The following is a 27,494-nucleotide window of genomic DNA, read 5'->3' as shown; positions in this document are numbered from 1 at the left end:
TGACGTTTATTAGAGCACAGGTCACATGGCTGTGGCACTATAGGAAATGAAGAATATGGCTAGCCCCAAGTGAAATTTCAAAATTAAATATAAAGAAATATGTTTGTGTTTTTGAAAAGCAGATTTCAATGCAGAATTCTGATGGAGAAGCTTTATTGATTTAATTTTATTATTTACTGATCAGGTGGACCAATTCACCTGCACAACTTTCTTTTTACTGCTTACATACAATTGGTATGGCTGCCTCTACAAGTCATGACAATTATCTAAGCAGGCAAATCCTCAGACAGCCAGTTGTTGATAAATAATGTTTCCAGCATCTGAAGCATACCACTGTATGTGCTTATGCTGCATCCAACAGCTGTGTTCCTGGACTAATGACCTTACCAGTATATAAACATTGTTCACAATAATCATTGCCTCAGCTGCATCCTGACTCTTATCTATTTTTTATTTTTAGGACAAGGCTTGCATAACAGTGACCTGTGAAACTTCTCTGAAGCCCATCAGGACACAATGACAAGAGACTGATCAAAGTGTATCAAGCAGTGAAATTAAAAAACTAGTTAATCATACATTAGACTCTAGTATTGATAAAGGTAAGTAATTCTGTGTGCTAATTAGGGGATGCTTACAGAGTAGGGCACTGAGGGGCCTTCTCCCTGGACCCCACAAATTAAAGGAGACATATCATATAAAAATTAAGAATGTACCATTGAATTATACTCCTCTAAAAATAGAAGTATTGTGCTTAAAAAAGTTTGGTTTCAGACTGATTGAGAAATTCCCCCAAAACCCCAATAGTCCCACCCATCTAATCTATTTCCTGCTGGCTGAATTCTCTGGATGTGCAGGGGAGCTGAACCAATCAGCAGCTAGGCTGACCTGATAGGGAACCGAAGCCTGTCTTTGCTTGTGTGAGTGCAAGTCTGTGTTTGGCTCTCCTCCTGCTGTGCTTCTGGCAGGGACCGTTAGGACAAACCCACCAATCATTTGAAACACAGACAGAGAACTGATAAGATCTATATCCAGCTCCAATAAAGGGGCCATTTTTACAGATAGGATTCATTTTTAGAACCAAAGTGAAACCAGCACCGTATATTATTCATAATTGCCTACAAAATGATGTTTTTTATCCATTTATCCAATTTGTCTCCTTTAAAGGGATCCCTTAAAGAAAATGTTAATAAAAGCACCAAAGATGTTTTATATTGTGTACGAATGGTAAAAAAATGTAAAAGCTGTACCCCTTTTGCTGTACTACAACTTTTGCCATTATAAATAGCTGGAGTGTCACAGTTTTGACATTTATTTCCCCTAGATTGGAACCCCATCCTTTATGCATGAAATTTTAAAATGGATGTGCAAAAATAATATTTCTATATGCGTACAGAGGTAGGTGGCATAAAATAAGTATGCAATTGCAGCCAAAAGCAGTATTTGTTTTTCCCTTTCTGTTCTCTGTCTTACACAAAAAACAATGTAACAGTAGACAAGGCTACCCATGTACAGTTTGTATCAGCTGGCTTGCAACATTGTTATAGCCATCAAAAGCATGAGCATAAAGAATGTAAAATGTTTTCTTAGCAATTAAAATTACAAATACATTAAAACCATTTAAAAATTGATATGTATATTTGAACATTGCATGGAATTAACACTACCTCTTTAATTATGCAAAACTCTATTTTTGGGTGGATACCTTTACCAGATTTGTTTACATAATTTGGCTGATTCCGATCATCTTTTCATGTGTGGCACCTCATGTGGCCAGTTTTGACAAACCAATGTGCAATATATTGAACTGCAGCTGGTCTGTCCAACCTGAAAGTCCCACCAACAACCCAATAACCTGGTGTGACCAGGCCTGATTTGTAGGAAGCCCACCCTCAGATAAAAATTTTGTTTGCTTGTATGCCACCACTACACACATCAGTTTTTCAGTTTTACAAGCATTTATATCCTGCTATGTACATTAATGAATTAAAAAGGACCTGTCTCCAACACATAAACGGTAACAGGTATATCCTGTTAAAATGTTTTTAAAAATCTGAACTGTCAGTCATTTATTGGCTGCCCTGCCTCTATGCATTCAGCACTTCATAGATGTCACTGAACTCCTTACATTCCTCCACCCTCCATAATTGTGGGCAAGACAAAACTTGAACTTAACAAAATGGCACCTGCCTGCTTGCTGTTATTGTGCTAGCTCCAACTGCATGAAACTTTTAGCTGGTGACTTTCCATATATATACCCAAGGTAGAAATTAAAAGATAGCATCCTTAGCTTAAAACAACCTGTTGTGACTAGGCCTGGATTTGTGGGTCAAAAAGAACCCAGCCTCAGGTAAGAAGATTTTAGGGGCTGTATGCCACCTGCTAGCCACACCTACACAAGGGACTAGGTGGAAAATTCAAACTATTGTCAAAATTTCCTGCACACCCAGTGAATAGTGTGGCAACATTATGGAAGAAAGAGTTGCAAACAATAATTAAAATAATTAAACAGTATTTGTTCCCAACTATTAGTAATCCATATTGATGGCAATAATGTTAAATGATTGTTTACTTGAGGTATGATAATTCAAAATATCGAGACCTCTTGTCCAAAAAGGTGCTTGGGCACAAAATACGTAAGTCTGTTTTCTGTCCTACTTGTATTGGAATATAGATTTACAGTTATTTTACCTGTTTCTGGAATCTGTGAATGCCTACCCAAGATCTTTGATGGAATGAATGCCTCCTCAAACTGCAGGGCTGGGGTGTACCCAAACCCCACATTAAGGGTGAAGACACACAGAGCTACTAGTAGCAGCTACTTGTCGTGGCTACAGACATTTCTACATGTGTTTTAGCAGTGGCCTTATTGTCTATGGCAGGGTATTTTCTGGGATTTAGTAGCCGTGACAAGTAGCTGCTACTAAGTAGCTCCATGTGTCTTCACCCTAAATCTTGGTCCCACACTATGCATAAAACCTATTTTTTTGTATGCCAAATCTGGAAAACCCCAGGTCCTGAGTATTCTGGATAATAGATTCCATACACAGCAAGTTACACAGGCAACTTTTATAATTGGGCAACAGGAGAATTTGCCCATAGTCACAAGGGCAGGGTGCCAATAGGGGCGTTTTGACCCCTAGTGCCGCCCTGAGGCTGCCTAGGGTATGCAATAGCATTCTCTGCACTAGAGGAGCCAATAGTTTTATTTAAAATTCTAAATTTGGGCTCTTTAAGTTACGAGGAGCGGCCTTTTTGACATTCTTGTTGACCATCTACCAGTACTGAGCACTGGTTAAAGAGGTCTATTGGCTGCTTTAGTCTCTTCGTGGTGACAGGCAAAGCAGGCCCCATGATAGCTGGCAGGTCTGGAGAGGGTGGGTTGGGGTTGATTATGGGTTGACTATTTAGCCAGCAGCTTGAAAGTCCAATGTGTTTGCTTCAGAGTGCTGAATGTAGAGGTGACTTACTGTGATGTGATGGCAATTAGTACTGGCACTGAATGTTTGTCGCTGATCTGGACTACTCGGAAAATTTGTATTTATGCACTTTTTGTTGACAGGTGAACAACCCCTTTCAGCACATTTCATTCAGGCATGGACTAGCAATCTGTGGGTTCTTGCAAATGCCAGTGGGGCTGCTGTAAGATGCCATACACAGTTACAATTTAGTGGGCTGGCGGGGGTTTGCTGGGGTCTCTGTGTCGTTCAAATGCCAGGACCTATTTTAAATCCCAGTCCCAGGCCTTATTTTATATATGGGATCTTCTTTTCACCTGATATATACTAGTGGAGAATAAGCTCCTTGTGCTATGATCCTAAAAAAAATCTACTTAGCAGATTCCCAGTATGGTTGTATTCCTGTACAATCTCATGTAATTATATCCCCAGGTGCAAATTTAGTGCAAACTTTAGTCATGTTGACCCGGTAAACCTATATCCAGGCCTGGACTGGCAAACTATAGTTTCTGGCAAATGTCAGAGTGGCTGCTGTTAGGTGCCATAGACAATCACTATTCATTGGGCCTTGGGAGGGGGTTATTTGGGCCTCTGCGTACTTAAAATGCCAGTGGCTATTTTCAATCTCAGTCAGGACCTGCCTATATCCCTCCCCAAGATTTCTTATATGCAATACTGGTGTCTACCTACTCAAATCACTCTGTACGCGAAACCTAGAATTTTTCCTGCTCTGTTAAAAATATTTGCCCCACCCATCCGTAGCTATACCTCTGTACATATGAGCTAACATAAGGTAGGCAATATCCGTGGCTGCATCCAAGCGCCAGCACCTACGCCTATCAGCGTGATGTGTTCCTGCCAGCCTGACTCGGTAGTGTAGCATTGGCCTGCAGCTACCCGCGGCGATCACAACGGGACACACCCACCCCATATATAGCCGCCAGAAGCGACGCAGCTCGAATTCCTCCAACCCTATCAGTGCCAATATGTCCTTACTGTAATCATTTCAAAATGGCACATTTCAGAAATTTTCAAGTTAGAATCTGTAACTGTGGACATGGTTAGACAAACGGGGAGCGATTGATTCGATTCAATGGCATTCTGCGGGGGAAGGCACAGCCAAAGTGAGGGGTGAGGCATTTATGCGTCACGTGATGTGGTAGTTACAAATTCTAGCGATATAGGCAGGGCTGTACTGTATATTGCAATATCCTGGGGGGAAAAAGCAGAATGAGCGGTAAAGAGTGACAGAACGTTGAGTGTTGCGAGTCTAACCTAAAATGGACACTTTATTGTATCAAACGAATAGATGAATTGTGTGGGTGTATAAGGCTGAGTATGTGTCGTTGGTTAATGTGTGCATCTGCGTACGCTTGTCTCTCTCACACAAGCGATCTGTCAAACTCCCATTACCAAATGACAGAACCCTCCCCAACCTACAACTGATTCAATAATAAAGCGAAGAGGAGTGCGGGCTTTGCATTCTATTAATTGGGTGGCCTGTACTTCTTTACCGCGTTTGACAGACTCGAGTATGTGTACATACAGTAGGGATAAATTTACACACACAAAACCTCTGACACTTGGGGAGGATGCTCGAAAGACGTTAAAGGGGCGTGACAAATGTGTTCGAGCCGACCGCACCCCCTTCTATTACGCAGCTGTCATTGTAGGCGCTTGTGTGGTGGGCGTGGCGGTCATACGAGGCACCGGTCTCACGCAGCTCATTCATATGCCAGACTGAGGAGGCGAGCGCTGGATGAGGTATTGGGAAGGGAGAACCCAAAGGAACGCACTTACTCATTCACGGCGGGTACCGAAAGGGTGTGAGGTGCTTTCCGAACTCCTGGCGAGCTACAGAATACTGCGCCCGTAGTGGAGGTGCATACCACTCAGGACATACCCTTAAAATAAGCAAGCGTGAGACTGGCCAAGCTGCTCCACGTAGTACTGAATACCTCTGAATATCTAGTGCCTTACCCAGCGTCCCCATCATGGAAAAAGAAAGTGAAAACGCCTCCTGTGCCGGCTTATTGGGTCAGAAGAATGAGCCTGGCAGCCCCACTCAGGTGAGTTAGTGAATCCTGTATGCGCTCCAGTATGCTTATTAGCTAATAGCAGGCGCCTCACAGAACTCATGTGATACTACACAGCACAAAAGCGACTCTGTGCTCTCAGAGGTACGGTCCTGTATTAGAATTACCCTACAAGGATGCCCTGTTTGGGGCCCTCAGGCACTTGCGGAACTACAGCTCTTGTGCTGTCTGCCTTACCTAAAAGTGTGCCATATGTGTTAGTGTATGGGAAGGCGAGAATTTAAAACGAGCTTTCTTAGAAACGAGTTTGACCTTTCTGATGTGCTTCTTTTCCATTGGCCCTTGGTAAGTTCTTTCTTTTCAGAGATTCCAAGAGTATGTGTAATCAGTACATACTGAATACTTGCCCTTGATGTACATATAATATTGGCTGGTGTCAGGGCTATATGTAGAACAGACAGTAGTCAATATTATTTTACCATTATTTTATCATAATTTTTTTGTGACTAAGGCACTTCTTGCTAAGTTGAATGCCACCCTCTTTTCAAAATCCATATATCATTTATTTATTGAACTATATAGGTATCTTGGACACCTTGCTATAGTTACTTTGGAGTTTGAAGTTCAAAGCACAACCACTGGTAACGACAGCAGCTGCCTGTCGCATACATTACCAGGGTACCTACACCAACGCCCAGTTTTTAGGTATAGTCCACAATGTATGCAAGTAGGCTGTGATTTTGTGTTTCTGATAATTTATTGGCTCTTATCCATGCCAGTCAAGGCTGGAAATTGAAATGTTTCAAGGCCTTGTGCTTATGATCTAAATACAGAGTTGGCAACTTGATACAATGTTACTCCGTACCAGGAACGGGAGCAACTGGCGTCATTTTCAGCGCTGTATTGGAATCAAAGTTCTCCGCCCATTTATAGCTGCTATGTATTAAAATAGCTTCCTCATTTAAAGTACATATTTCATGTTTTTGACCTTCATAAGGGAAGTTAATATACACTAAAGGAAACCTGTCATGCAATGTCCTGTAACCTAACACATGCACTGAACACATGTATACACATATACAGTTTGCCTTTTATACATATATATTCTGTGGGCATGTACATATCTGCCTAATGTATGTACACTTACATATTCAATGGTCTAATTGTATTTCCATTTCTATATGTATTCACATTATTTATTCATACTTTCTGCTTTTCATGAGCAGATTTTGCTTCTACATGAATATACAGTGTGTATACGCATTATATGTGCTCTTTAAATGTATAGATGTATATCCTCTATATGCAAACACATAGGGGCAGATTTACTAATCCACAAATCCGAATCCCAAAAGGGAAAAATTCATATTGGAAACCAAATTTTTGTGACTTTTTCGTCACCGTCGCAATTTTTCGTATTTGTCGCAACTTTTTAGTTGCCATCGCGACTTTATCGTATTTTGCTCGCCTTTTTCATCGCCGTTGTGATTTTTTCGTATTGAGCGATAGTAAACGGCGGAAAAACCAATCCGATTTTTTCGCGATGGCGACAAAAAAGTCATGGAAAATATCCAAAAAAAATGCGGGACATCCGAAAAAGTCGGAAAAATACCGACCATTACGGTCCGTTCGTGGATTAGTAAATCTCCCCCATAGTGTCTGCTTTTTGTATATGCACTATATAAAACACACAAACATATATAAATATATTATAGCAATACAGAAAGGTAACCTTTGCACTCATTTATTTGTGTGCATGCGCACATACACATTCTTTCCATGCTACTGCTGGAACTGTATTTGGTTATTAATACCACCTGCTCAGTCTTAAAAAATCATGACCTATGCTGCTCTGCCAACCTTTATGGCACACCAGGAGTGAGAGGTATTAACATTCCACTTGATGAAGGACTGTTTAGCAGCATTATACACTGAATACATAGGTTCTGCATGCATTTGTAACAGCAGCATAAACCTTTAACAGGAGCCACAAATCTTTGCAACGAAATAGTGCCAAGTTTGTGCCAGGCCAGAGACAATAGAACTACATTATCTAAAACGACATTATCTATGCCTATATTGAACAGCGTACACATTGTCACAGTCACTGTGCATCATTCTTGGACCCACCCCCCCACCCCCATTATCCTGCCACCCCTTGAGATGTTGCTAGGTCTGCCAAACATATTGCTGTGTCCCAGTTTGGAGAACTTCTGTTACTGTGGCTGTACTCCTCTTGGCAGCTACTGTACTATCCTCTATGTTTCTGCTGTTTATGGTGCCAAATGGCTTTTAATTTACACCCTGGCCTTATGTTGGACATTATTCCTAGCACAACATGTTTGCCATTTTAAAACATCTGACCTCTGCTGGGAATCTCACGTGAGATTCCCTGGAAAGAAAACATTTACTACAGTGCCAGGACACTGCTTTACCTCTACAATAAATATGTTTCCTAAGAGTTGCCTAGCTTACCCTCTAGGTTTAAAATCCTTGCTTTGTACCAGCAACAGTTTTGCCAAACCGACCTAACAAAACCATTTTTTTTTCATCTTACAGAGCCGATCAGGAAAGCACAAGCTCTCTGTCTGCAGTAAGATATGTTTTGCCATTGGTGGAGCTCCTTATCAGATAACTGGTTGTGCACTGGGATTCTTCCTACAAATTTTTCTATTGGATATAGCACAGGTAATAACTTATGGATACCTTATATTATGTGTCCTGATTATATTGAACCTCTTGAATGTAGAATGCTATCTAGCCTTAGTGATATACATACACACATTCATGGGTCCCTCCCAACAGACACCTATAGCAGTAGTGTATTAAAAGACACATTATTTGCATCAGTAGTAATAAACAGTATCTATTAGTTATGTGTGGGTTGATCTAAAACTAGTGGGACCCACAAGTTAACGTTGGGAGGATTCAGGTTGAAATTTGAGGTGACCACTGCGGGTTAGGGTTGGGTGCAGGACTGGGGAATTACACCCCTTCTCTGCTATCAAAGATTCCCTGTCTTGCAATCAGAGATGTGTGCAAAAGTAGCATACAAAGCTGGCACACATGTGTACAGGTTGAGTCCTACAATAGCAACAATTTGCAGTTTAGTGTCAGGTGTATGTTAAGTTTTGCGTGTAAGCATCGGGTGTGGGTTGGGTTGTTCCCCACCCACACATCATTAGTACCTTTTAATCAACCAGTTAAATTTGCTAGTTTGTTTGAATGCAATATTTGCTTGGTACTTTGTATTTCTTGACTAGGAGAAAACATACATGTTTCTCTATTATATCCTTTGGCATTCCAGGTACTGCCTGTCATTTAATCTCAGCACATTTATACACTCTTGTACTGCAGTGCCTGCATGGGATTGTAAAGGTCCACAATGTATCGTTAGAAAAAATGTGTACTTTTCAGTCATCCAGTTTTCTAAAGTTACATTATTTTAAAGGTTTGCATTGGTTTTGGCTTAATCTGTATTTTGCAAAAGGATTCAGCTGAATGCATAACCAAATCTTGGATTCAGTACATCACTTGTAGCTACACCTCTATAACATGTCACTTCCATGTATCCTAAGATACTGTAATTTTCAGTAGCCTGCATCACTTATAGCCTCTTACTTGTCAAACAAAATATCACCTCCCTTCTCTGTAAAAATGTCTACAAATAATGTAGCCTTCCCAGTGGGCACATAATTATTTTATAAGGTACACAGTTTTATAAATCATGGAACTGGTTAACCCAAAACACAGGTGTTCAATACATTTAAATGTTATTGCTGAGTCTGTGGTACAACTTGGAGTTTCCCATAATAATAATCTTTTAATCTGAGGGAGTAGTGACCATCTGGAACAAAAAGAGATTGGTTAGAAAGAAGGTGCATTAAAGTGTTTGTTTGGGGGGAGGTTTGAAATGCATCTACATCCTATTCATGCCCTCATTTGGCAATTTTTGCATGCTACCCTGGTTATTTGGTTATCCGTTTTTCAATCTATGATTAATGAACTGGCAAGATCCATATATTTCCCTTCTCATATTCAGTTTTAATAATCCCCTTTGTAGGTACCTCCTTTCTATGCTTCCATCATCCTTTTCTCGGGCAGGGTTTGGGATGCTATCACTGATCCACTGGTTGGATTTTTTGTCAGTAAAAGTTCCTGGACAAGGCTGGGCCGACTGCTGCCATGGTAAGTATTTTAAATAGGTAACCATGATTGGCAAATGTTTCCTTTCTCCAAGTCCACATAAATTTAGAATTCTGTGCATAATCATATAAATCCTATTTCAGTTACCTGGAAGGACAAAGATTATTTAAGGGCACCTAAACACAAAGTGTGTACAGAAAGAAACCCCTACATACAGTAATCCTCATTAGTATATCATATATTGTGCAATAGCAATGTGTACCAGTTCAAATATATCTCATATACTAATTCAGTGTGAAAGAATTAATTATTCTTAGTATACTGGATGCGTTCCTGGCATTGTGTAATTGTTTCCTTAACAGCAGAGACCAGTTTAGGTGTGTAGTGTAAAAGGGCTATGAGCATATTCTGAATTCTAATAAGCTATTTCCAGGTTTAGATTAACACAAAAAGCATTGTATTGCTAATATAGGTGCTTGCCCTTTGTTAATTCATATGAGTTTAATGCATATAAAGAGTTATCATTCTGCTAGCAGTGACAATGGCAAGTTATGGTTAACATGGGGTTAATGATAACTGACGTGTCCCACTTCTGGTTTGAGATGATTCAGACGTGGCTATCGCCTGATCTCATACACTGATGTGGAAACAGGAAGGAGTTAATGTGTGAGAGGAGCTTGCATTTCTGAAGAAAACACACCACCAATATTAGCCAATCAAAGGGCTGCCTGTACAGAACAGTGTCTCAGCTTAGCCAGTTAGGCTGGAGGGTGTGTCTACCATTCATTCGCATCTGAAATTAAGGTTACTAGAGGGCACAGCAGTGAGCGGGAGTAACTCTCTTCGTCTGTGTGCGCTGACATAGCACTGTATATCTGTATACACAGTACTGTATTTCAGTTAGAATAAGTGTGTCACATAACAAACAATCACAAGAACATGACATATGTGATCAGCAAGAAGAGCATTCATTTCAAATTAGATTATAATAGTCCTAAGTAAAAAAAAAAATCATTAGCCGAATGATTCTGACAAATCAAGATTACACATGTTTCCTGCAGTAAATTTATATTCTGTAAAAGCTGGTACAGGTATAGGACCTGTTATCCAGAATGTTCGGGACCAAGGGTATTCCAGATAAGGGGTCTTTCTGTAATTTGGATCTTCATACCTTAAGTCTACTTAGAAATCAATAAAACATTAATTAAACCCAATAGGATTATTTTATATCCAGGATTAATTATATCTTAGTTGGGAACGAATACAAATCACTGTTTTATTATTACAGAGAAAAAGGAAATCAATTTTCAAAATCTGAATTATTTGATTAAAATGGGGTCTATGGGAGACAGGTTTTCTGTAATTTGGAGCTTTCTTTATATCGGGTTTCCGGATAAGGGATCCCATACCTGTACCTTCTTTAGTCGTCTCCTGCATTATGGAGAGATTTTAGTAATGTGAGTGGTTTGAGAATTTTGTGGATAACTAAATTTACTAAATTCAGAATTAACTGTAGATAAAAGAGTGGTAAGTACACTGGCCAAATACTTGCAAATGTTTGCAGATATAGAAAAAAATGAAATGTTGTTCCGAGAGGTTATACTTAGAGGAAAGGAGAGCAGTCAAACCTGTAGGCACATTGAAAAAGTAACTGTAAACTTTGGAAAAATGTGATTCTTGTATTCCTTTTGTTACAAAAATTTGCAGCCGATACCTATATGTAGATTTTATATTGGAAAGTTTCATTTTAAAGTAAGGTTATAATCAATAAACGTTAGGCATTCCCTAATGATTATATTCATTTACCTGAGACCTCAGGCCAGTGCTCCTGTTTGCTGAAACCTGCACCAGCCTGGAGTATTTCTGTAGGAGCACCATGTCACAATGTTCTCCCATTCTGCTGTACCCCAGACAAGGTGGGAATGTTCAGTAGAGTGAAAAGTGTGCCTGATTTTTCACTCTTCTGTACATGCACACACAGACTGTACCATAGAGAGGATTCACAAGAAAATGACAGCGTGGTACTGATTCACTGGGTGCATTTGGTAAAACTATGATGCCACTGTGGGGACCCTGAAGTCCTAAGACAGGATGGATGCAATAGCAGTGGTGCAGGAGCATGTTGGGACACAAGTTCCTTTAATAAATGTGCTCTTCATTACATCCATTTTAAAGTACCAGCGGATGCATTAATAAATAAACCTTGTAGTAGAATGCCACCTTAATAATGATGGCTGGTTCGTAGCTATTGCTTGTGTTCCTTACTACATAGGGGGGATTGTGCTATATTGTGCTCATAAAGCAGTCAGCCACACTGCATGCAGACACCCCACTATGAACCTCACCATTTAAAGGGAATTGCTACTGATCCTTCATTAAATATTCTTTCTATATCTCAATTTCACAGGGTGGTCTTTTCTACTCCTTTTGCTGTGGTTTCGTATCTTCTCATTTGGTTTGTACCTGGCTTCTCAGGGGTTTCAATGGTTATTTGGTACCTGGTTTTCTACTGCCTTTTCCAGACACTGGTTACGGTAAGAAATATGTGAGGGGATACAGTGGAATGTTGCATCCTGCTTTATGTAGGAGTATTTGCCCTGGGGTAAAATGACTTCTAATATATATTTTCTCCTTTTTATAGTGTTTCCATGTACCATACTCTGCTCTTACAATGTTCATAAGCAAAGAACAGAGCGACCGGGATTCTGCCACAGGATATCGTAAGTCTCGTCCTCCCTATCTCTCTTTTTCCATATTCAGTACCACAAATGGAAAATCTGGGCATTTTGGAATGCTATATTTTATTCAGTGTTTCCATGTTTTTCTTTTCATTTGGGGAATCTTTCTCGATATGTTTTCAGTTAATCTGCAATATTAAAATAAACATGAATTCTGCTTATTTAAGTCATTCCTCTCTCCTACTTTCTGTTCTATCCTACTTTTTTTAGTAACTTCTAAATATGTTACTGTTTGCCTTTCTCTTGCTATTATGCTGATGGTTTTATCCTAGATTTCTCATAATTCTTCTTTCCGTACACTTCTATTTTGTGACACAACATAAGACTAACAGAATTTCTGTTTCTTTCAGGTATGACAGTGGAGGTCTTAGGTACTGTTCTGGGAACTGCCATACAGGGACAGATAGTAGGCAGAGAGAATACACCCTGTGTAGAGCACATTCGGGAAACTCACCTTTATAATACTTCTGTGATTATGGAAGATCTCAACATTACTCACGATGTGGAATCCCTTTCCAGCACAGTGAGTTTCTGAATGCCTCTTTATAATATACATGTTTAAGCAGTTTCATCTTTGTTTCAACATTTGTGTGGTACTTAAAATTAATTCTCACTTACAAATCTGCATGAGAGACATGAGACTCCTTGAGGGCATGCACATTTTTGTTTTTTTACTGTTTGTGCAGTGAAATCTAAAGTCATAAAACTCCCACATTTTGTTCACACATGGGAAGTACACAGAGATTATTAAAATATGTATTCACATTTATGATTGCATGGGTATTAGGTGCTATTTAAATTAACTGCAGGATTAGCTTGGAGTGAGGTGGTATTTTTTCCCCAATCTCTTCCAGCTGAGGTGTTTGATACAAGGTAAGGTTCAGGGATTGGATAATATAAAGTCTCCTTACAAATAATATGTTTTTATGTATGCATGTTTATGAAGATGACTTCAGTTGAGCCTGAAGTTTTCTTCCATGCAGTAAATCCCTGATTAATAGATTAGATTAGTAGATTTTAGGGGGATAGTGCCTTCTTGCTGCTCAATTACTTTTTCTCTTCCCTATTTTTCAGATTCACCTTCTATCTTAACTTGTAGATTACTGATATGCCTTATCTAACATGGTTCCATTAAACCATTTCTGTATTTACAGAGGGATGCCTACATGATTGCTGCAGGAGTCATCTGTGCAATTTATGTGCTATGCGCTATTATTTTGACTTTAGGAGTACGTGAAAAAAGAGGTGTGCATAATACATGACAATTTTATTATTTTATTTTTGTGCTTCCTGCCTTGCTCTCCTTGCAATACATTTTATTTCTTTACCTTACAGATGCTTATGAACTGCTGTCAGACCAGCCCTTCTCCTTCTGGCAGGGTCTAAAGCTTGTAATGTCTCATAAACCCTATATTAAGTTAATTACTGGCTTCCTCTTCACATCTTTGGCTTTTATGGTGAGATCAATTTCTTTTATTTTTAATAGCTTACGCAGGAACAGGCCTTACCATATGCTGTATTCATACATAGTAGAATGTTTATTAGTAAATATATGGGTAGTTAAGAACTCTGGTATTGTAAATGCAAACTGGGATAAGGACTTTTGTCCCTGTCCTTTTGAGTGGATAGTGATTGGTGGCCTGATGAGTTTCAAACAGTAAAATTGATGTGTCTTTTAGGCCTCCCATTGTATAAAGTAGGCAAGATTTCTGTTGAAAAGTATTCTTGCTGTTATACTGGTATCTGATGCAGTTGTAAATGCTTTATTTGCTACTGAACTGTAGATGCAAACATTCCTAGTTATGCTTGTCAACACCTTCTAATCTTTTGTGTTTCAGCTATTAGAAGGTAACTTTGCTCTGTTCCTAACCTATACCATGGGATTTCGAAGAGACTTTCAGAATATCCTTTTAGTTGTAATGGTGAGTCAATCTCCTGTCTTTAGGTAAAGACCTGCAACAAAGTAACATTTCCAAGGGCATATCTAGACACACCTACAGGCACCACTGCCCTTAGAGATTTTATGATGAAGTGATGATTATTGCATGCTTTACATACACTGTGATTTTCTTTTACCTATATTTTTACTCCATTTCCTTTATTCAGTCATTTGGAGGGGTTGAACTTGATACTTAACTGCATAACTATTCTTTAACCGAACAGTATACAGATCTATTCTGAACAATAAAAGGCACTCCCATCTTTGAGAAGTTCCAAAGTTATTGTTTAAGCAAACATTCTGCAACTCCATATAACAATTTGACCTGAGGTCATCTTTTTATCATTTAACTGATTTTTGAGTGTTTAATTCTATTTGTTTAGGGCTTATTCCTTATGCTTCACCAATTCATTTTTATCTCTTGCCTTATGATGTAATCTGTCTCCTTTCTCAGCTCTCTGCAACTCTGACGGTTCCTTTCTGGCAATGGTTCCTCACCCGTTTTGGAAAAAAAACTGCAGTCTATTTTGGGATCTCAGTAAGTAAAAGTAGAGGTAATATAAACCAGCTACTGACAGTGGGAAGAGAGCCTAGCCATGTACTCAGCACAGAAAAAAAGGCAGGAAACTGGCACAGCTTTTAACTGATCTAAGTAGTGTTACACTGCCTTCTAGTGGACAACGCTATGTATTTCTGTTTCACATAATTGGTTTCTCATTCTAATCAGCATAGTATAATTTAAGGGAATGAAATTCAGGACCTGACAAATCAAAAGTCTGTTACATTTTTGATTTGTAATAGTATATAATACATTTTCAGTAAAAAAAGACATCTAAATCATATGTACCTCCCCAGTTCATCATATTTCCTTCTCTCCACTGCTATCTTAATTTCAATTTTATTTTTGTGCCTTTTGATCCACCCCCAATCTACTGTTCCTTTCCTGCCCTATTTAGTATATATGCCCTTCATACAAAGACAGTACAAGATTACTATCCTAAGCTACTGGCACCCCATACTGCATCACATACTGCATCATATGGGACTAATGCATATTAGAGTACAAGAAATGCTTCATGCATTTAGAAATTTTGCTAAAATAATAGGAGTGAATAGCAGGCAATTTCTTTTTACTAAACACACATGTAAATCATGTCTTGAGGTATAGAGATAATAGCTATTAACAAAATGCAAGTTACACTGTTTATCTCTGTCCTACAATATGAAATCTCTTTTGCAGTCTGTTATCCCCTTCCTGATCTTGGTGGTGCTGATGGAGAGTAACCTAATTCTTGCCTATGTTGTAGCTGTGGCTGCTGGACTCAGTGTTGCTGCAGCATTCTTACTGCCTTGGTGAGCAAGTGTTTTTAATTTTTTTTTTTTCTTCAGAATCATTTCTTTGCCCCTATTTTTTATTTGCCTTCCAATGGTCATATCCTTTCTTCTGCCATCATCCTTACTTCCAGTCATTATATACGTTTCACCACTTTTGATAGGTAATTTTACTTTTCCTTTTTAAGCATCCTACTCCAGGCCTGGCATTCTTTCCATCACCTATATTGCCCCTTTTAGCAATTATTTAAGTGTTTAGAGAAGTGTAATCTGCTTACTCTGGAAAACTATCATGTCTTTGCTCCCATTCATCAAGCCATCCTTTACTAAATTTTTAACATTCAGTCTGCCATTCAGCTTTTGTGTGTATATATATATATATATATATATATATATATATATAACATACAAAAAAGACCAGCGACACTGGGATTTTCTGTATATGCACATTTAAATATATATTTTTTGATTTGCACAGAAATCCCAGTGTTGCTGGTCTTTTTTGTATGTTGTGTTATGTTTTTAACGTGCACCTGGGTATGTAATTAAAGTGGAGTGCCACCCTTCTGGTAATATATATATATATATATATATATATATATATATATATATATATATATATAAAAGGACAGAGAGCCGCACGCACAAGGACTTAGTGATTGGCGGAAAAATTTATTTGAAAAAATCCAACGTTTCGAGTACTAACTGTACTCTTCTTCAGGTTTGTCCCTGAAGAAGAGTACAGTTAGTACTCGAAACGTTGTAGAAGTAGAGAGCCACACACACAGAGACTTTGCAAAAAAATATAAAGTATTTATTGAAAAAGATCTAACGTTTCCAGCACTAACTGTGCTCTTTTTCAATAAATACTTTATATTTTTTTTGCAAAGTCCCTCTGTATGGCTCTCTGCTTCTTTATTATTACTTTTACCAGCACACAGGGCTTTTGATCCTGTATAGGGTGTGCTCCATTTTGTTCGTATGATTTATGAAAGTCTTTTTAGAGTCTGCCTAAAAAATGTTTTTTTTGTAGTGGGGTGCTCAGTCAAATACAAAATATATTTTCAGACTGGCACACCCTTATTAAAATTCTATGTCTTTATTGTAAGCACATTGCACAAAAAAACAATGTTTTGGTCCTCATTAGGATCTTTCTCAAGGATAGCAATTAAACTAACTTAAATACACATCAACAACATATATATATATATATATATATAATATAATATATTATGTATTGTTGTCTGTAACAGCCCTGGCTTTGTGCTTGAACTTACTTAATGCTCACACTTTCTGAAACAACTCTGAATATCCTTCAAATCTTTCTTGCTTTAGGTCCATGCTTCCTGATGTAATTGATGATTTTATACTCAAAAACCCAGATTCTCATGGACATGAACCCATTTTCTTCTCATTTTATGTCTTCTTCACCAAGTTTGCCTCAGGGGTATCTTTGGGCATCTCCACATTAAGTTTAGAGTAAGTATAATAAAAGTGGTAAGGGTCGAACGGAGAGTATTAGAGGCAAATTAAACAAATTAAAACATAGCCTAGAGAGAAACTGTAGTAGAGACAAAAAGTAAAGATTATGACAAGATAATGTATGCAGCATTGTGATAATGAAGAGAAGCAAGAAAATAGAGAATTAGGTGCATACAAAGTGGACTGTGTACAACATGATGATGAATGAAGCTGAAGGCATTTTTTTGTGATCTGGAAGGCTCATCCCAATTGTACAACTCTAGTTTTGCAGGCTATCAGACACGTGCTTGTTCCCAGCCAGAACAAGTGAATTTGACCCTGAAAATGCTTATCTGTGTAGCCCCAGTGATACTCATACTTCTTGGACTTTTACTCTTCATACTATATCCCATCAATGAAGAGAAGCGAAAACAGAACAAAAAAGCCCTACAGCTCATTCGGTAAGTATCAGTTATGTAACTTACAAAAAGCAATAGTCGTACATCTTTGAAATATATTTCCTGAAATGTCAGTGCAGATGTTAATATCAGTGATGTAACTACATATAAGCAGACCCTGTGGGATTAGGGGGTTGCTATTTTTTAACAATAACCCCTAATAATTTTCTTTGTGTATACTCAGGGACTAATAGATGAAAGGATTCAGTGGTTTACTAACACCTTAATCTGTCTAAAATACAAACCTATATTATATATGATAACAGGTAAGATTAGTATTGGGTTAACTTAGTAAATAAGTAAATAAAAAAGAGTCAGTGGCCTAACATATGTCTTGTGTTTATAAATCAGTACCACAGCCTTTTTGCTTAAGAAGGAAAAATGGAGGTTTATTGAATGTTTTGTTTGATTTGTTGTTTTGTATAAAGAGGTACAATCTAGAAGGAAATATTCCAAAAACAATAGCTATAATGTTCTCAACATTAACAAAAGTAATCACAATTAATATCACAAGTAATTATACACTTTCTGGTGTAAATAAACCCCCCACCACCCGTTTAAATCATTGTTGAAGTTGGCAGCTAGCAGTGGTCACATTATAGTGATTGTCTATAGCATCTTAAAGGAACAGTAACACCAAAAAATGAAAGTGTATAAAAGTAACTAAAATATAATGTGCTGCTGTCCTGCACTGGTAAAAGTTGTGTGTTTACTTCAGAAAGTCTACTATAATTTATATAAATAAGCTGCTATGTAGCCATGGAGGCAGCCATTCAAAGGAGAAAAGGCACAGGCACATAGCAGATAACCGATAAAACACTATTGTATTCTACAGAATACAGAACTTATCTGTTATCTGCTATGTAACCTGTGCCTTTTTTCCAGCTTGAATGGCTGCCCCCGTGGCTACACAGCAGCTTATTATATAAATTATAGTAGTGTTACTGTAGCAAACACACCAGTTTTACCAGTGCAGGGCAACAGTGCATTATATTTTTATTACTTGAAAGCTTTCATTTTTTGGTGTTACTGTTCCTTTAAGGCTGTAAACATAAAGGGGTAAGAATATTTTTGCTTTATATATTTATACTGGCATATAATATACAAATAAACAGAAATACAAACTCGCTTCCCTCAGTATTGGAAGGTTTCTTCCAAACCAACCAACCCGTGTCCAGTGTGCCCGTAAGATTAAGCTTTCTGCATCTTCTGCTAACCCTCTACTTTGGAAGTGATTTTGTGCAAGAATAGCTAATCTGCTTTGCTTTCTTTTGTGTGTGTGTGATGCTGGTTATTCCTGTGCCAACATGGAAGATTTAGTACTGAAAGTGTGAAAAGCATTCACACAGTTATTTCAGTGGTAATGTTGCTGGAAAACCTTTTAAAAAAGTCTTTTAAACAGTCTTTTGATTAAAACAGGCACAGGTATTAAACTAAAGCTTAGTATTTAGCATTAACTGCTATAATATTATCTCTGCAATGTTACCATTGTATAGGAAGAAGGCTGCTGTTATTTTTTAGCTAATCAATTGAACAGAAGCATTTCAGTTATTTTTTAGTCAGAAACCAGTTCTCGTTGTCTTCTCAAACTCTGTATTTAACAGTTAATTAGGAAGGGTGCGTGAAACATAATTTTTACTCTCAGAACCTTGGCCATAAAGATTGTCTTGGCCTTGGCCAGGCAGATGTAGCAAATTATGCCGCTTTTAGCAAAATATCAAAAGAAATACATATTGCATTTTGACAAATTGTGCTAAACTCAGTCATGACCCTCATCACTCCACCTAAAACAGTGTAATCTGTTGATGTCACTGCCACATCCACTCATATTATCAGCCTGTCCCCATTAAGCCACAGCTGTTCTACCTTTGAAAAGGTAGTCAGGGCCACTAACCCTGGCAGCCAAAAAACTATTGCTCTGCGAAACCACCATTTTATTGTTATTGTTATCTCATTCAAAGGACTACCTAGTTGCTAGGGAAAATTGGACCAGATAGTTGCTGAAACCAGAATTAAATAATTAAAAAAAAAAAACCAAAAACACAAAATTAAGATTAAATGCAAATAGTCTCAGAATATCAGTGCCTTTATCATAGTAAAATGTAATTAAAAGCTAAACCATTTTTAGCAATGCCAGATCTTTTTTATTACGTTACATTTACGATTTAGAAAATAATTTGACCCACTCATAAAGACAAGCTATCCAGAAGGTCTCGGGTCTTCCCTGGCACACACTTGTCATCCTGACAGGCAAGCAGCCAAACATAACTGGAAACATATTTCCATTTAGCAGGTTCTACAGATGATAAAGCCACCTGGGCAAGAACAAAGTACAAGTGGTAAATATAAATGGTGATATAAATCAGACCATCTATTTAACTGAAAAATGTAAAAAAGATACAAAATAATATAAAAGAATTTAAAAACTATATAACCAACTGGCACTCACTGCACTTATGGCCCATGACTTTATCTTATCTGGTGCAGCAGTCAGGAGAGATGACATGTTTCACAGCAGGCCCTTATAAATCATTCTCCAAATCTGTCTCATTCTAGTTCAGGAAACAGGATACGTAGCTCTCTAAAAGCAAGTTAATGTTATTCATACATAGCAGACAGACAGGTAATACCGAGGTGCACACTACTGCTGATCTGGCAAGAATTTTGTTGCTGTCTCCCTAATTATTATTAATCCCAACAAACACATAAAGGAGAAATACATTTAAAGGTAAAATGCCTATTCTATGACCATCACACATAGACAAATGTAAAACATTGTCTGTTAGTCTTAGAGTACCTATTATATATAAATCAAAAAATCCCCGTTAATTATCAACAGTCAAAACCACATAAAAATTGGAAATTTTCTTCCTATCTATATCTAATGCTTCAGTATATAAATACACAACACAGCAAAACACAATTACATAAAACTACACAAAAAGTGTGCGTTGGGTGGATTCTTTGTAAGGGAGTGGTGTCACAGTTCTTGGTGCTGTGGGGAAGTGTCAGTGGTTTGGGCAAGAAAAACATCAGCAGTTGTTTGCACCTCAGTCTTACCTGACAATTATGCTATGTATGAAGGAAATTATGCTTTGAAGAAGCCTCGAGTATCCTGTTTCCTGATCTGGTGGGCCTGTTTTGGAGAAATGTGATTAAAGGCTTTCTAATAAAGTTGATTTGGAAGACAATGGAAGGCTATTTGCTGCGAGTGTCCAAAAACAAATGGTATATAAAATACCAGAACTCAGCGCTCCTGGTGGAAAATCCTGGAAGAGGAACACTTCCGTGCTGTTTTGAAAAACCAAATCGATGTGCAGCACCCTCTTTAGCCAACCCCTTTGATTGGGTCTCAGACCCGCAGTGCAAAATATAGATAGTGAATCCACTCCCACTTGTACTGTCACTCTATCAGCTTACCAGATGGTAGTGAATAAGGGCCAAACATAAATGGGATAACTTTTGCTTGAAGGGAAACGTTATCCCATTTATGTTTGGCCCTTATTCACTACCATCTGGTATGCTGATAGAGTAACAGTACAAGTGGGAGTGGATTCACTATCTATATTTTGCACTGCGGATCATTTCATAAACGTATTGCACTATATGTTTTTTATTCTTTCATGCGCTTGCATCACTACATTTGTCTATTTACTGCGAGTCCAACAGTGTTCTTGCCAGGAAACTTGTTCTGTGATTGGCAGTTGTGTTCATAGTGTCTATATGGAGGGACCCAGATGGATTGACTGTTTGCCTAAACTTCAGACACATACAGGCAGGTTTGTTGGTTCCTGATAAAAATTACTCTAGTGTTTGTGTTGTCTGAATGTGATCAGGAGAAATTAGCTTTACTGGGGCAGTGAATGATGAACGTTCTCTGTAAAAAGAACTGCAAAGTACTGCATAATAAGCACACACAGACCTATATATATATATAATATATAAAAAGGAGAGCACTCTCCAAAACCAACTCTAAGCCTGGATGCCGGGTTGACATAAAATGACATAGCACTCACAGGACTTATTGAAAAAATGAAAAACAATCCTTTAATTGGATTTTACACCAATAATAGGGTTGTTTTTTTTTCCAATTAGTCCTGTGAATGCATAGTCATTTTTGCTATTTGTGTGTGTGTATCTATATATATATATATATATATATATATATATAATATATATATATATATATATATATATTGTGAGATATACAAGGAGTAAGAACACTGTTTTGTGTATTTTTCACCAGTGTTAAAGGTGGAATACCATTAGCACCAGGTAACATGCTTGGTTTTGCAGCAGATAATGCTGTTTTCATGGTAGCGGCTTAGGAAAAGCTGGATAAATGAGAAAGGAGTAAATGGAGGGTGAGAAGGATAGGTCCTCTATTCCATACTCCATTTAGTATTTTCAGTTGGCCGGATTAGGCTGCAGGTGATGAGTGGGTGATTGACATTGGGGACTCAGAGAGAGGGGTTCACTCTTAGAGCAGGGCACAGAGTAGGAAGGCTGCCTGCCTGTGTAAGGAACTCCCAAAGGGGCTGAGGGTGCTGCCTGCCACTGCAAGGAGCAGAGGGAGCCATAACCAAGTGAGGAGTCACCCAGAGAAGTGTTCAATACCCAAATGAAGGGTCACTGAGAGAAAACTTCTCACAGAGCAGGGCACAGGGCAGGAAGGTTGCCTGACTGTGTGAGGAACTCCCAGAGGGGATAGGGGTGATGCCTGCCACTGCAAGGAGCAGAGGGAGCCATGACCATGTGTATGAGTGCTGGAAGGACAAGGCGTAGTGAAAAGCCAAAGTGTGCCAGAGGCTAGTGAGCTGGTATCGCAGGAGGGGAGAGACAGCAGTGAGTAGCCCGAGTATTCACCGTGGATGTGTGAAAGTCATTGGGAATGGTGAGAAGTCCTGGGAAAAGGTTCCAGAGTGTGAGAGTTACCCTGGAACGTGAGAGCCCTGAAGAAAAGACAAATTATAACCATGTTTGCTGATGAACTGTGAACTGTTATGTTTATGTTGGGAGGAGTGTGCCCAAAATAAACTTTTTAAGAGACAAACGTAATGTCACTTGTAGTGTCCCTGTCTCTTATGCTCCTGATCTGCATACCTGCCTACCATAGTCAATTCCCCCAAAAAATTACATGTACAGGCAGACATCTTGTCACTATATATACAGTGTGTATATATATATATATATATATATATATATATATATATATATATATATATATATATATATATACTTTTAAATATCAGTAGTTGAATAAAAAGCCCTGTCTGTGCTCCCTGCCCTTTCCTTCTACTTCTCTCCCTCCCTCTCTCTCTCTCTTTTTACGTGCTGATGTGCTGTAGCAAAATGAATGAAGTGATTATTAGTTCATGATAAAAAGACTAGCAGATGGGCCATATGAATGACTAAAGAACTTCAAGAGGCAGGCTCATAAGCAAGAAAACTAGTATATTGTGTCTTGTCTGTTATGCCTTTTTCCCATTCTACATTGACATTCCATTTATGTTTCTAGAAAGCTCCAACTCTCTGCCTGTCCCACTAGTACTAGACTAAGATCTAATGAGTTAAAGGAGACCTATACCCTAAATAGAATATTACTAGAAATGCTGTATTTTTATGCTTTTCTTTCATAATCTAAATTTTTGCTCTTCACTCGTGGGTCAGGTCATTGTGGCTTGATAACACTGACCACTGCATATTTCAGTGATAGGCTGCAGGTAGTAGGCAGGGGGTTTGGTTATACAGAGGTTGTTTTCTCTGTTTAATCAAATTCTGTGTATGTAGATATGTATTGCTCTGGTAAGACCTAGGTAAAATAGAGTTTATCCACTTGAATAGGATAACATATTTAACAAGAGGCTGCAACTATAGAATGTACAACAGTAAGCAATGTGACTGACTGAAACAGATAATTCCTTAGGAAGGTTAGCGATTACTCTTACTCTTTCTCTCTTGGGGCAAAGTGCTTACAAAATAAGAAGGAAAAGGAGAGAAAGTTACCATGCCACTAGCCTGAATAACTTTGTGCCAAAAGCAAAGGCCCTGGAATTACATTCCAAGAGCACATGACAGGATAGGGATTACATAGTTATGATTTAATAACCTTTAGTAATAAGTGCTTTCACTATTCAAACTGCACTAGGTCAGTAAAAGCAAACTGAAAATTCCTATGATTTCTGCCTTTGATCCAGGGTGAAACATTTCCATGTCTCACACACTTCCATGAATACTTTGGTTTATTTTGTTTTATACAGAATTTTAATCTATCTGAACTTTTGAATCACATATTTTTTTGTAAGTTATAAACTATTTTTATAGCTTGTGATGGAAAATCTAAAATGTTTGCTTTTTCCTTTTAACTTGCCCTCAACTACCTTTTTCTGGTAGCACAGGTTATGGATTTGCTACATGTGTGTCTACTGCACCACTGTTTTTGCGAGCCATTTAGGCATGTGGTATAGTTAAAATTTAACCAGCTGGTATTTGTAGTTGTCCCATAAGACACCATAGATCAAATTAACGGTCATTACTTTGATGCTGTAAATCACATTTTATAACTTAGGCTTTAAACTTGCTATTGTATTTCCTATGACTGTACAAGAATGTGCAAGTATTTATTAATAATCCTGCCTCTACTCTGCCTACCCATCATAATAATTTTATTCCAGTTTGTATTGTTTATTTAGCAGCTTGAAGTTTTTCTGCTCTTCTCACTTTTTTTTTCCTATCCCCAGGGAAAGCAATCGGGACTCTGATTCAGACTCCTTAGAACTGGCAAGCAATGTATGACCCAGGTCTAGTGCTGTGTTAGTAGTCACAAACAGAAAATGCCAAGAAGGACGCATTACGCCATAGGGGAGTGGATACCAGTCATAACCTCCCTGTGCTGCTTCCTCGGGACTCTTCTTGTTCCTCTTGGGATGTGTAGCATCCCTGGTGCTATAAATGCTAGGCACACACTGAATGCTGCGATCCTACATAATGTTGCACTAACATAGGGATAATGTATTAAATTAATTGTGAATTTTCCAAGTGGTGTTTGTATATAAAGACTTAAATCCCTTGATCTTGTGGGAATCAAAGAATAACAAGGTGCCTTTATTCATAAATATTGTTCACTGTACACATGAAACAGACTTTTGTATATATTTGCAAGGTACGCTTGTGAGACCTTCCTACTTGTCAACAAACACTGGTATTTGATCACATGTCTGTATATATTAAGTGTATGCATTTGTATTTATATGTATGTATTAAAACCAAGTCGGTCCTTAAGTCTCCCTTTTAAGTATGGTTATTTGAATGATTTCAGACCACAAAACACATTTACAGTATCATGCTGTACACATGAGTACTGATTAAGCCTATAGGACCTTTAGTAACCCAGGCATGCAATCATATTGAATGTCATTTGTGATATTGCCAGGCATTGTGAATGGAGAGGTCCATGAATCTGGTTTTAAATTGAGAACTAGAGAACCAAAAGGGATAAACAAAAGTGCAAGTACATTCACAAATTCACATTCACAAATGTTTAATGTATACAGGAAGCACATATTACACCCTAACTGTCCATATTTTGTATAATTAAAATGCAATTCTAAGCAACTGTCCTGTATATATTAGTTTTAAAACCAATGGTATTTTACAATTATTTGTAAATTTATTTACAATTAAAACAGTATTTGCATGGAGTTGCTATTTAATAGAGGAAGCTTAAAGAGAGAGTGATTCATGAAGGATCAACAGAACAGTGTCTGAAAACAAAAGCAATATTTAAAATAAGAATAACAATCATTTTACCAGACTGAGTGGTTAAGATCAAAAAAGGCCATTATTAATTCTTTCAGAAAACGTGGCAACCCTTCTCACAGTAAAGTACATGAGCCGATTTCAGCTGCAGATATGGGTTCTTTTGATTGAGCAGCTTAGCCTTATGGGCACCAACGATGGGCCTCCCCGACCAACATCTGGCCTGAAATTGGGCAGATCTCAAGCGGGCAGGTTCGATTTTTCTGCCTGATCAGGGACCACATCTGCTCATTTATGCAGTCCCCAGGCCGACCGCTCCTATGCCCGCTGTTTTAATTCAATTGTTTGGCCCTAGGTGGGCTATCAGGAGAAGATCTGCTCGCTTGGCAACCTATGGCAATTACACACAGAGATACTTGTAGCCACCTACTTATTGTAACCAGAAAATAGACAATACTGATAATTGTCTCTTTCTGTGTTTTAGTGGAGACAATTCTCAGTATTGTCTATGGCAGGGTATTTTCTGGTGTTTTGTAGCTGCAACAAGTAGCTGGCTACAAGTAGTACCATGTGTCATAGCCCTAAATCTGTTTTCTGGTTGCATTAGTCTAGATATTTTCAGTTGTAGGATAGAAACCATCACAAAAGGAAATAATATATAATCCACACAAAATAATGAAAATTGGCATGCTAGTCGCCTGTGCTAAATTTCCTCTGCTGTGGGCACCTAATCTCCTGCAAACGTGTACTTTTTTTTTCTGAAGTTACCCAAAGTGTGCCTCCTGAGGAAATAGGCACCTTTGGACATACAAAATGGCGGGTATGTTTTCCCACTGACGATTTACATATTGCTGGTAGGAAAACATTTAAAGAAGATTATGCACCCGTGGTAGTGCAGATTTATCACGGGCAACTAATCTTCCTGTGTAGCGCAGAGACACATGGGGCAATTAGTCTTTTTAAAAAGTTGTGGCGACCAATTAGCGCGTCCAAACCAAGCATGATTAGTCACAGCGGCTTGCACATTAATCTATGGCAGTTAAATCAGCAATTAGACGCCTAGTTTTTTAGGGCTCTGGCACACGAGGAGATTAGTCGCCCGCGACAAAACTCCCTGTTCGCGGGCGACTAATCTCCCCGAGTTGCCTTCACCTGCCATCCCACCGACGAAAATGTAAGTTGCCGGTGGGATGGCACACGCGGCGGCGCGACTTCGTGCAAATCGACGAAGTTGCCTCGCGAGGCTTTTTCGGTGATTTGCGCGAAATCGCGCCGCCACGTGTGCCATCCCACCAGCGAAAATATAATATATATTTTTGCCGGTGGGATGGCAGGTGAAGGCAACTCGGGGGAGATTAGTCGCCCGCAAACAGGGAGTTTTGTCGTGGGCGACTAATCTCCCCGTGTGCCAGAGCCCTTATAAGTCGCAGTAACTAATCGCTTTAGGGCAGTGGCACATAAAGAGATTAGTAAGCCACGATAAATCCTTGTAACCGTGGCTGATTAATCCCCCTAATGCCATCCCACTGGCTTCAGTTTAATTTCTGGAAACCGAAGTGCCGCGTATGCCATCTCACTGGCAATTTACATTCTTGCCAGAGGGATGGCATTTAAAGGAGATTAGTCGCCCAAAATAGCGAAGATTTATCGCAGGCGACTAATCTCCACGTGTGCCACTGTCCTTATGTGTCTTCACTAGGGTTGTCCGTGTACTGGAAAATAAACTGGCCTTTCTGTATTTTTATTTCTTCTCTACTAATAACATTAACATACAGAGGCGCTGTTACCATGAGGCGAGTTGAGAAACTCCCCTCATGCGGCAGCGCCCCCAAAGTTACAAAATGCCCTAAACACTCTTAGTATGGCATTCGCCCAAAGTATTGGAGTTCTGCTTGCATATGAAAAATCGCGCGATTTCTTTGATCTCAGTAGGTACTACCACCCGCCCAGTTTGATGTGCTGTCAGTCACCGCTTAACCCCAGCCCCTCCTCGCATCATGTTCGCTCTGTGACCATCTTTGGTAACAGATTGAAGAAACAGATACACACGTTGGTGGTTCGTTCTTGTCACATGACCGGAACAATAAAAGCGTTCCATGAAAATAAAGGGCAATTGTCATTTGCAATGCAGAATACTGGTTTCCGCCAAATAGAATGGCAGAAATAACCCT

General features: G+C 38.6%; 1 protein-coding gene across 1 annotated transcript; it reads left to right on the top strand.

The window, feature by feature from the left end:
- The first annotated feature begins 5,295 nt into the window (after positions 1 to 5,295).
- On the top strand, positions 5,296 to 24,846 carry mfsd2a (major facilitator superfamily domain containing 2A). The gene is given in 14 exon segments (NM_001079167.1): positions 5,296 to 5,524; positions 8,051 to 8,179; positions 9,555 to 9,679; positions 12,045 to 12,171; positions 12,279 to 12,357; positions 12,726 to 12,898; positions 13,530 to 13,620; positions 13,711 to 13,832; positions 14,214 to 14,297; positions 14,769 to 14,852; positions 15,555 to 15,667; positions 16,982 to 17,125; positions 17,392 to 17,568; positions 24,306 to 24,846. Coding segments are annotated over 14 exon segments (1,578 nt in total). The 5' UTR covers positions 5,296 to 5,449; the 3' UTR covers positions 24,361 to 24,846.
- Positions 24,847 to 27,494: the final 2,648 nt, after the last annotated feature.

Source organism: Xenopus tropicalis, chromosome 2 (genome assembly GCF_000004195.4).
Source record: "Xenopus tropicalis strain Nigerian chromosome 2, UCB_Xtro_10.0, whole genome shotgun sequence".
Classification (NCBI taxonomy): Eukaryota; Metazoa; Chordata; class Amphibia; order Anura; family Pipidae; genus Xenopus; species Xenopus tropicalis.
The sequence above is the reverse complement of the archived record's forward strand: the minus strand, read 5'-3'. Positions and strand labels throughout refer to the sequence as shown.